The sequence below is a fragment of the Polypterus senegalus genome, chromosome 5 (genome assembly GCF_016835505.1).
Source record: "Polypterus senegalus isolate Bchr_013 chromosome 5, ASM1683550v1, whole genome shotgun sequence".
Classification (NCBI taxonomy): Eukaryota; Metazoa; Chordata; class Cladistia; order Polypteriformes; family Polypteridae; genus Polypterus; species Polypterus senegalus.
In genome coordinates, this window is record NC_053158.1 from 115,973,850 (window position 1) to 115,985,937 (window position 12,088).

At 34.7% G+C, this 12,088-nt stretch overlaps 1 protein-coding gene across 8 annotated transcripts in view; it reads left to right on the plus strand.

Annotated features, from left to right (window-relative positions):
* Positions 1–12,088, plus strand: part of obscnb (obscurin, cytoskeletal calmodulin and titin-interacting RhoGEF b) — a 571,330-nt gene that overhangs the window by 301,517 nt on the left and 257,725 nt on the right. For all 8 annotated transcript variants that reach the window (XM_039753252.1, XM_039753258.1, XM_039753256.1 and 5 more), the window contains 2 exons: positions 3,054–3,320; positions 4,135–4,401. In XM_039753252.1, coding sequence (XP_039609186.1) covers positions 3,054–3,320; positions 4,135–4,401 — 534 coding nt within the window. The remainder of the gene's footprint in view (positions 1–3,053; positions 3,321–4,134; positions 4,402–12,088) is intronic.

Below are 12,088 nucleotides of genomic sequence, written 5' to 3' on the forward strand. Positions count from 1 at the left end.
TTAACATTGACCATTTGACATTCATTTACCTTTTAAAATTTGAAATTAAGTATACTCTTGCAATTTATGAAGTATTACTTATGTTTGCATACAATTTTTATAACAGCATATTTTGTATTCAGCATCTGTGCTAATATTCAATGGTTGGAGTTTGCTGAAATACAATAGTTTTCCATGCCCTTCTTTGAGTTTCATGGGTAATGTCCTTCTTCTAATGTACATAATTAATATATATAATTATTTGAGTTTAGCAGAGTCTTCCATCCATTAAATATTCATCATCTGTATAACATAAAGGCAGTGTGCTTCAACATTTATAAACAAAATATCACTTTGTGACTTCTTATTCACTTTTGCTGTTGATACATTGTGAGATTCACTATTCTGTTTTAAAATTATTAATAGTACTTACCAATTGGATTCAGTTGTTGACCCTCTCTTGACTTGTTGCTTTTACCACATACCGCATCTACATATTAACTTCTTCTATGCAAATTCATTGAATCATTATAATCTCTATTTGACAGTCAAGTATTTAGTTGATGCACTTTCAAAATTTGTTTGCTTTTTTATGGCTACAGTGAGAATGGTGGCTGTTAAAAGACGGAGAGTAAAATCATAGAATGCAGTGTAATATTAATTAATAAATCCTTTACAGTTAAGACCAAGTCAGTCATTTTAATGAAGTATAGTACTAATCATTTATGGGAGCAAGTCTTATGAAATTCCCAGGGGTTCCCAACCTTTTTTATGGCTATGCCCCACCTAGGCCTCTCTAAAATCATGATATCCCCCCACTGTAACATATACCTTATTCTTATTATTACCTATTCAAAAAGTGAACTCCTACTCACGTGGAGTAAACCCATAATATCATTAATTTGGTCTAAACAAGCTTCCAAAGAACATGGAAACAAAAGAGGGAAAGGATAGTTGAAGTACTGACAAACAAATCACTAAGAAATTATTAGAAAAAAAAAATATATATATATATAATATGAAGTAATATGAAAATACAGCAAATCAAATATAAAATAACTTTAATGACAGCTTTTTCTGGAATGTTTTGATCATTTTATATTTTTGTTATATTGAAAATTTTATAATAATTTTTACAATTCATATTATTTTAATGGTAAAAGCGATTTCTAAGTAGAAAAACCCAAGCCGGTTGTCAAATCATAAATAAAAGGGTTCTTCACCATCCCTTCTACATTTATATAAATGTCTCTGTAAAAAATAAAAAATATTTATTTATTTTTTCTATTATTTTTAACAGTAAATTTCTGTTTTTTCATTTTATAAATTGTTTAACGTACCTAAATTCTCGAAATGTCCCCCTAAAAAATCAGATTACGTTGGGAATCACCGCTTTAGACAGTAATGAGTCTGAAGCAAAATGTATTGTTCGACAATACAACAGTAGCATTGATGGGTGTGTGTGACCGTTACATCAAGCAAGTAAGTTAAATATAATAAAACGTCTAACATCTCAACCTTTCAACATATGCTTTAAGTATTTTCAGAAAACAATACATACAGACCATTGAACTGCAAAGTAAGAGAAACCATGTTTTACATTGCTACAATCACAGCATTAATTACCAAAAGTAAATATGCAAAGTAAGTCTAAAATTGGTAAGTATGGTAAATATGAACCAAGTACATATGAATTAAGTAAGTATGAACCACGTAAATATGAGTTGAGTCTGGCACATGGTCAGCAAAACCACTTTAACCCTTAGTATATAATTCTTAGTACCCAACTTTCAAGATTTTAACAGCCCAGAACTCTCTCAATTCTCACATAATCAAGGATGATTAACTTTACGGGATTAACTCAATTTTATGTTTTATTCTTCCTGTTTTTTTGATTGAATTATAACAGATTAAAATTGTACTATATGTCTTCTGCAAACTTTTCACATCTATATTTAAATTTCCAGGTGTGATGTTTAACATCTTCACTTCTGGAAGAAAATGCACTCAAAAATAAATCTAGCATTATCCTATAGCAGCCCAAGTGCACCAAGATTCGTGCAATTGTAACAGCAATTTGTTTATTTTAATGACAAAATGCAGATGATGAGCAAAGCACACACACACACACACACACACAAAATCCAAGAAGAACTGTAATGCAGAGACAGAAAAATAATTGCTGCAGCTTTGTAGTATGAATGGAAAAAAACGATAGATCAGGCAACCTTGCATCTGTTTAACTCTTGTGCCTTCACATGTGTCCCTATAGTGGCTCCTGTAATCAAAATGGTCAGGTGGTGTAGTGATACCGCAGCATGCCTGGAATTGAATTTCCTTTTATATAGCACTGCTACAGTGTAACTACTTTAATCGGAATCTTTCTATATGTTGAGGTGATATACTTTAATTTTGTTTTATAGTATGATGCATTTATTTTCATTTCAACACTTCTTTCCATTTTTATGATTCAGGACTTTGCTTAATAAAATCTATAAAATACAAATAGGAATCGCAAAGCTGATATCAGATTTTGGCATGCATTATTCAAAGCCACATACCTATGAAATAAGTCAAATTGAACTCCGCATCCTGTGGTTAGAATATGACTAAAGTTTACTCCAGTCATGTTGTATGTTACTTTTAATCAGTTGTATACACAAACACAGATATGCCCATACTTATTAATGAAACGTTCCTTCTCCCTTAAGGCTGAGTTATTGCCTGTTTATTATCATCTGGCTGTTCTTCTGCAATTTAGCTAAACAGAAGTTGCTGTTTTTTAGCTTCTTTTCATTTATGTCCATGTAATTCTTAATGTCTGAAATTCATCTTCTTGTGATCAAAGAGCTTGGGAAATTTTAAAAAATCTGATAACTAAGTACATACAGTACATACCAAAAATCCTATAGTTATTTTAGCTGTTTTAGTGTTTGTGCTGCAGTCAACCATTAAAGACGACGCAAAATTACTGTTTCATCAGAAGAAAACCTTAACCTACATGTGGAAAATTTACTGAATGCAAAATTCGTAATGGTTTTATAGCTACTTTCTATTTTTCTTCCACTCTGTAGCTCTACCTGTTGTTTTCAAACAAGAATTGCAAGACCAGGAGGCAAACGAAGGTGACACTACAACTCTCTGCTGCAAAATATCTAAGCCAGGAGCATTTGTTGAGTGGCGAAAGGGAGAAATTAATCTCTGCTCATGTGCAAAGTATGAAATGAAGCAAGAGGGACTGTTTGCCAAGTTGTTGATTCATTGTGTAGAACCAGAAGATTCTGGGGAGTATACTTGTGATGTAGGAACCCAACAGACTACTGCTACCTTGAACGTAAAGGGTGAGGATATATCTTAGTGAATGTGTTTTTTTTTTTTTTAATTTGTTCCAACTTTTCTCCAATATCCCAAAGACAATTATTTTATGCTAATTTGTGACTATAAAATGGCCCAGTATAGGGCCATTTGTGTAGTTGTGTTAATGAGTTTGCGTTAGTCCCATTTCCAGAATTTGTTCCTACCTTGTGCCAGATACTGCAACAGTGGTTAGCACTGATGCTTGAGACTGTTTGGATCTAGGTTCCTCTCCAACACGTTTTCTGCATTGAATTTGCACATTCTGTCTTATTTTCAATGAGTTTTCTCTGAATCCCACTACATGTAAAAGAACTGAAAATAAGATTAATTCCCTACTCAAAATTAGCTTTGTTTGAGTGGGTATAGATGTGTGCTTGAATGTGCCTGTTGATGGACGGGCATCCAATTCAGGGTTTGTTTCAGCCTTGCAATTGATGCTACTGGGAAAGGCTTTAGTTTACAAAACTGTTTAATGGATTCAGAAAAAATATATATAGATGGATTTGTTACTATATCACAGCATTCTTTGGTTAAGAGTTTGATTTAGACTGTATCTTATTAACTCAGTGTAGCAATTCAGTGTCTGCATTCCAGTTTGTGATTCTGAAATATTTGCATTCCATTTGTAAGCATTTAAAAGTTAATAAAAAAAATTATTTGAACTTGTGCCAAAAAGAAATATGTATTAAGCTTATTTTTTTTAACTTTGCACGTCTGAAATCTATAGATTTTTTTAGTAATATTTATATTTTAATATTTTACATGCTTGGTTCATTTGTTTTATTTCCTTTTGTGCAGCACTGCCAGTGTTTTTCAAGACATTACTGGTGAATCAAGAAGCATATTTGGGTGACAGTGCTACACTACGTTGCCAGACCACAAAACCTGGGGCTCCAGTGGAGTGGACTAAGGGAGATATGGTGTTGCAGCCAAGTGACAAGTATCAAATGAAGTTGGAAGGTGATGTTGCCGAACTGGTTATTTATAATCTGCAAACTGAAGACAGCGGGCTGTATGCGTGCAATACTGGAAACCAGAAGACCACTGCCCATCTTAAAGTGAATAGTAAGATACCATTGATTATGATAGCAGTTCTTTGGGCCAACATCTAATTCTGATTTATTTTATTTTACTTTCTGTTGTCATGTTTTTAATATTCTTTATAACAACTTTGCAATGTTTAAACTTTTGGCATCTATATCTTTACATCCTCTTCATAGATTCTTAATGAGATAACCTGACCATCCTATGTAATTAGCTTTACACAGAGTGAAGGACCCATAGTCACTTATATAGCATGAAAAATATCTGGGCAATGGAAGTTTCTTTAATTAAAAATAGACTGTGGATGAAATTAACCAATCAGGAGTAATATGTCGTAGTGAAACAAATTATATTAAATGGTTTACTGACTAGGGATACTGTACTTTAGAGGCTTCAAGTGAGATCACCTGTCTTGAATTTCAGTTTGATTGAATTAATACCGATAGAAGGATCGGGTTATGATAAAACACGACAGGTTCACGGATCAGTTATGACTGGTATCAACAATGCAGGCCTTATTGGCTTTAGATGATACACTTAATCTACATACAAAACATATTGCAATACATGATTTATGATACAATGAAATAATGGAAAAAATAATAAAATTAATAAATGTAAATAAATTATGCAAAATATTTTGGAACAAATGAAAAAAGACTAGCCTTAAAATAATTAATCACACCTAATAGGTATTAAAACTACATAAATGCATAAACTGTTTATTGATTTAATTTAATCCACACCAAGAACACCAAAGTACTTTTATGGAGTTTTGCAGTTGTGAAACTGAATGTGAAATGAAACTTGGTTGTTTCGCTTCAGACTGTCCTGAAACCTAAAACATTCCTGGCCTTTTTTAAGTGAATACACAAAGTGCAAACTTAAGAAACATGTAACAGGCATTCTACATATGCACAACACCTCAATAACACTTAAGCAATTAACACATTTTTGCAAAGGAAATAATCAATATATGCACACAACATTATATGTAAAAATCAGGAAAATGAACACCAATATCATGCACAGACATGCTGCTTCAAAATATGCATTCCCCGTACCCAGTTCTTTGCAGCCTGTGGTGCAATGAGGTGTTGCAAACTGCATTATGTAAAATTTAAAACCTAGGTAGTATATACTGTAAATAAAGTACTGGATGTGTATGTAATACTTAAATATAATGTTTTGCATATCTGTTTCTTCTATGCATTTTTCCTATATGCATGTTTGCTTTCAGATCAGAATGATGCTTCATGATACAATGTAAGTAAAGTGTAAAGGTTATTGGAAAATTAACCTTAGTACATTGACCTTCCAGTGGCCGTAATATCAATGGAATTAAGTATGTGTGGGATAAAAATTAATGAACTATTCAGTACTGATATCCAGTATCAGCTAATGGGACACAATGAAGATGCCATAGTCCTGTATTGCATTGAACACTTCATTTTAGTCCATGCTCTAATAAACTGAAGCTGCTCTGACAGCAAACTAGGGACAAACTCAGTATTCTGTGCACCTATTAAACTAATCCTTTTGTGTATTTTATATCAATTAAATTGCCAGTCAAACCCAGTTATTTTGGCTCAATGTCCACACAATTTAGGTGAAATAATGCTTCATTTTCCTTTTTTGAAAGTTACAGTAAAATTCTTTTAATTTTACTGAGGTGTTTATCTGTGCAAAAAAGAAAAAAATTAGTTCAGACTTCTGCAAGCAAATAATGGACAAAATTAGTTGCTACAGTTGTTTAGTGGAGATCCGCAAAAAGAACAAACAAAATAGTAAACAAAGCTATAAAGCATCTTTTGTAGCTTCAAGGCAGACAGTTACTGCAAAAATATACTTTTCGAACCATCATAGACAAATGTTCCATCCAGGGCTGCAACAACCAATCAATATTAATCAATAAACTCGATTATTAAATTTGTTGACAAAAATTTTCATTGTCAAGTTTTTCTTGTGCAAGCTAAAATACAAACACAGGTACTTGAAGTGAAAAGCGAAGTTGATCACCAACAACGTTAGTAAAACAAAATATGTGCTGCCAGAACCTTTAACAATAATACAACAGCTGTCACTTCATTTGACTCACTACTTGGTTCTGGAAACAGCAGTGAAGAAAATAACAGATGTAGTAGCTGAAGAAATCTATGGACAGGTTTTAAGGAATAAGATCCTAACATACTTTGAGGAGAAACAAGATTCCAAAGAAGAAATCCATAGCATTGGTGAAAGACTAATGAGGCTAGATAACCCAGTCTGGCCTGGCTTCCAGACCTGCCTATCAATCAATCAATCAATCAACATTTATTTATATAGCACATATTCATACAAAAAAATGTAGCTCAAAGTGCTTTACAAAATGAATAGAAAAATAGAAGACACAATAAAAGATAAACATAAGTCAACATTAATTAACATAGAATAAGAGCAAGGTCCGATGGCCAGGGTGGACAGAAAAACAAAAAACTCCAAAGGCTGGAGAAAAAATAAAATCTGTAGGGGTTCCAGACCAAGAGACCGCCCAGTCCCCTCTGGGCAATCTACCTAACATAAGTCAAACAGTCCTCTTTGTATTTAGGGTTTTCATGGAAGGACCTGATGATGATGGTCACGTTGACTTCTGGCTTTTAGTCCATCAATGTTGGTGCATCATGATGCTTTGAGTAGGTGGTGGTGGCGCAGGCCGCCACCACAAAGAAACCGGAAAAAGAAACAGAAGAGAGAGTAGGGGTCAGTATGGATTTTGGAGCCACTGTGAATAGTTATTATGAAGAATTGAACATACAGAGTATCAGTATTAAGTTAAAGTGAAGTTATAAAAAGGCCATGTTAAAGTAATGTGTTTTCAGCAGTGTTTTAAAGTGCTCTACTGTATTTGCCTGGCGAATTCCTATTGGCAGGCTATTCCAGATTTTGGGTGCATAACAGCAGAAGGCCGCCTCACCACTTCTTTTAAGTTTAGCTTTTGGAATTATAAGGAGACACTCATTTGAAGATCTAAGGTTACGATTTGGAATATAACGCGTCAGCCATTCCGATATATAAGATGGAGCGAGATTATTTAAGGCTTTATAAACCATAAGCAGTATTTTAAAGTCAATCCTGAATGACACAGGCAACCAGTGTAGTGACATCAAAACTGGAGAAATGTGTTCGGATTTTCTTTTCCCAGTTAGGATTCTAGCAGCTGCATTCTGCACTCGTTGCAAATGATTTATGTCTTTTTTGGGTAGTCCTGAGAGGAGTGCATTACAGTAATCTAGTCTACTGAAAACAAAAGCGTGAATTAATTTCTCAGCATCTTTCAATGATATAAGAGGTCTAACTTTAGCTATGTTTCTTAAGTGAAAAAATGCTGTCCTAGTGGTCTGATGAATATGCGATTTAAAATTCAGATTACAGTCAACGGTTACCCCTAAATTTTTTACTTCCGTCTTAACTTTTAATCCTAGTGCATCAAGTTTATTTCTGATAACCTCACTGAATCCATTATTGCCAATTACTAAAATTTCAGTTTTCTCTTTATTTAGTTTGAGAAAATTACTATTCATCCATTCAGAAATACCAGTAAGACATTGTGTTAGTGTATCGAAAGAGTCGGAGTCATCAGGTGCTATAGATAAGTACAGCTGTGTGTCATCAGCATAGCTGTGATAATGATGAGATAATCTGACCTAACGGAAGCATGTAGATTGAGAATAACAGTGGACCCAGGATGGAGCCTTGTGGAACACCATATCGGATATCATGTGTCTTTGAGATTTGATTACCACAACTCACAAAGAATTTTCTCCTGCCAGGTAGGATTCAAACCAATTTAAGACACTGCCAGAGAGGCCCACCCATTGACTAAGGCGATTTCTAAGAATATTATGATCAATGGTGTCAAATGCAGCACTCAGATCTAAGAGGATGAGAACAGATAAATGGCCTCTGTCTGCATTTACCAGCAAGTCATTTACTACTTTAACAAGTGCAGTTTCTGTACTGTGATTTGTTCTGAAGCCTGACTGAAATGTATCAAGAATAGCATGTTTATTGAGGTGGTCATTTAACTGCATAATGACTGCCTTCTCTAGAATTTTACTTAAGAAGGGCAGGTTAGAAATGGGTCTAAAATTTTCAAAGGCAGAGGGGTCAAGATTATTTTTCTTGAGCAGGGGTTTAACTACAGCAGTCTTAAGACAGTCTGGAAAGACCCCCGTATCTAATGACAAATTAACTATGTCCAGAATATTGTCAATTAGCACGCCTGATATTTCTTTGAAAAACCTGGTTGGTATTGGATCAAGGACGCAGGTGGAGGGTTTCAGTTGAGAGATTATACTATGTAATTCAGGTAAATCTATCCTGGTAAAAGCATTTAATTTGTTTATAATGCAGTACCAGGGCTTTGGAGGTTCTGCAGTGTTGGGGAGATATACTATGTTATCTCTAATATCATTAATTTTTTGAGTGAAAAATACAGCAATGTTCTCACAGGTTTCACTGAAAGTATTCTGGGGGCATTCCTTTGTGTTACCTGGGTTTAACAGACGATCAATTGTTGAAAATAAGACTCTGCGATTACTAGCATTGTTATTTATAATATTAGAGAATGCCTATGTATCCCTGCCACCTTCAACACCATCTGAGCATCTCTTTTTGGATGCAGGCAACATAACTTCGAAAAAGAGAGCTAGCCTTAGCTAAGGATATGTGACCATGGTTACGTTTTTGCATTGCAACTCTAAACACCTGTAGAACCATTTTAGCTCCCTCATGACACTGGTGAAGCAATTTAAGAGTTTGTTTTTAAAGCTACCCATGCAGCAGTTTCAACTATAGTTTGCTTTTCAAGCCACTGTTTCAGCAGTTTAAGTAGTATAACTAAGTGTTTTTCACACTCTACATATTTTTTACTCTTATGTTATATATTGTAGTTAGAAGAATTATAATTAAATCTTGCTCGTGTTATGGGAGAAATAATGTAAAAAAAATCAATAAAGATTTGGTGATTAAAGTAGTGTTTAAAAAACAGATTGATCAAATAAATAATCTACAGATTAATCAATTATCAAAATAATCGTTTGTTGCAGTCCTAATTCCATCCATAATTTTTATGAAAGTTAAAGTCACAATATTAGGAACACATCTTTTCTGGTGACTTGTGCCTCATTTGTCAAAAATAGCTGTACAGTATTTTATGTAATTATTTTAAAGCATGTACTATTAAAATAATTTTGTTGCTTTAAGGCTAGTAAAATATTAGCATATTATAATAATCATTAAAACGACAAACTGGCAAGTTATTTATATAACATTATTCCAATTAAAAATAGAATTTTATATTCTTCCCTTTGTTTTTTTCTACAGCCATAATATTCTAGCATTATCTCAGTTATATAAAGGAATGGATGGATAGATGGGTGCGTGTTAGGGTCTTCTTGTAACTTAAACATTGGACATTTGTAGCCTGCAGGGAACATTTGTAACTTGACATAGTAAATAAACATTTGTAACTTTTAGGGAACTTTGATAACATGAGTTAGGCATTTTTGTAACAAGATGAGGTCATATTTAATCAAATGTTTAGCTGTTTAGGTTAATTTTCAGCCCACCTCCTAGCCAGAGTGTGCATTTGGTTTCTAATGTAGAATGTAATTCCTAGTGGCCACATACTGGACAAAGAAGGCTTATAAAATTAATGTATTGGTCATATTTTGAAACCTTAGCATCAGATTAAGCATTAGATATCGTGAAACCTTAGCATTAGATTAAAGTACTATGACTATTTACAATGTGTATTTTGACTTTTTATCCTCTTGTTTCTATATGACATATACTGCATGCATCAGTGGGACCAGTAGTATGCTTTTCATTATACTGTAAGGTGCAGTAACAATATATTAAATAAAAGAACTGCACACAGTTTTCCAGCTGACATTGGAAATGCAAGAAACATAAACGCAGTGACAGCTGAAGCAGACATGATGAAAGTTTCACTTCCAGCTGAGAATTTTTACATGCTACTGTAATTAGAAGAGACTCCACTCCGTAGGCCAGGGTCTTTCCAGTCAATGTGTGTGTGTGTGTTTTTTTTTTTATCAATTTTCATAGTTTTGAAAACTTAGAAAAATATCACAGACAACTGGCAAAACACTATTGGTGTGGTACAGTATTCTCATGAGTCTATTAGTGGGCCACTTTAACGATTTATTCCTGAAAGTTTGCTTTCACTTGATTTGCAGGTTTACCTCTCTTAGGTTTTCATGTTCCCCATATGTCTGCATGGGTTTTCTACCACATTGCCATGACATGTAGATTAATTCTAAGTGTTCACTTCAAACTGGAACAGTATATCTGATTGCAGGTGTCTGCTCTCTGTTACCCTACCTATAAATGCTCACTGGACAGGTTCTGGTGCTTGGCATGCTATGTGGGAATAATTAGGAAAAATATGAATTAAAATATTTAGTACAGCACATACACTACTAATTATATGCCATGTATTAGGTGTGGAAATAATTCAAAAAGAAAAGGAAACTCCACAAAAATAAAGGTTTGGGGACCGTCCCCGTATATTGTCCTGTGGACAAAAGGATGCAAAATGATCAAAAGTACTAGAAAAATTTGTAACAGTTGACCATATGGTTGTTACAAAATGGATTTATATGTGAAATGGATGATAGGAACAGGAACTGGTTGGCAGGAAATGACGATGTAATCAGGAACCGGAAACAGCATCATTATGGAGAAAGCGGAAGGGACGTCCATGGGGTTAACCAGAAGTGAGGCGAAACAGAGTCACCGGAAGTGACGTTGTGGTGGCTATTTTAAAACCCGGAAATGGCTGCGATTATATTTCTTCTGTTTTCCTGTTGGGAGAAGAGGTTTAGGTAAGTACCACGTGATAATCCTTCACCTCATGATGTTTCACTCACATTTGGGCTTTTTGATTGCCTCCCAATCGCACATGCATGACATGACCCCCCCAAAGAACCATCAGGTCGGGTGACGTGCACCGAGAGGTCATGGACACAGGAGAGAGCATCAGCGTTGGTCTGCAAGGAACCTTTACGATAAATAACACTAAAACGATAAGGTCCAAAAACCACCTCGTGACATGGGGATTAGACTCCCGGTGAAGGGACATCCACTGTAGGGCAGCATTATCCATCACCAGAGTAAATTCCCGTCCCAATAGGTAGTACCTTAACTGCGTGATAGCCCATTTAATCGCCAACACCTCTTGCTCCACCGCAGCATACTTGGTCTCCCTGTCCAGCAATTTCCAGCTGAGGTACATAATGGGGTGTTCAGTACCATCGACACACTGGCTCAACACAGCTCCTAGTCCTGTGTCCGATGCGTCGGTCTGGAGAATAAAAGGGAGAGAGAAGTCAGGAGATTTCAAAACAGGTGCTGATGTAAGGGCCAATTTTAAGTCACAGAATGCCTTATCATACCATACCACTTTTAAGGGTGAAATTTTCTTTGTCAAATCAGATAAGGGCAAAGCAATATCTGAGAAACGAGGTACAAAATGGTGAGGTACAAAACTGCTAAACCAAGAAATGCTTGAACTTGCGAAAACTGTGGTTTTACAGTGCTTTCCACCACCAAGTAGCCTAAATATTTGGCTTCTCTTAAACCAAAAAAACATTTCTTTGCATTAATACAAAGTCCTGCTTTTGCTAGTGTGGAAAGCACTGTTTTA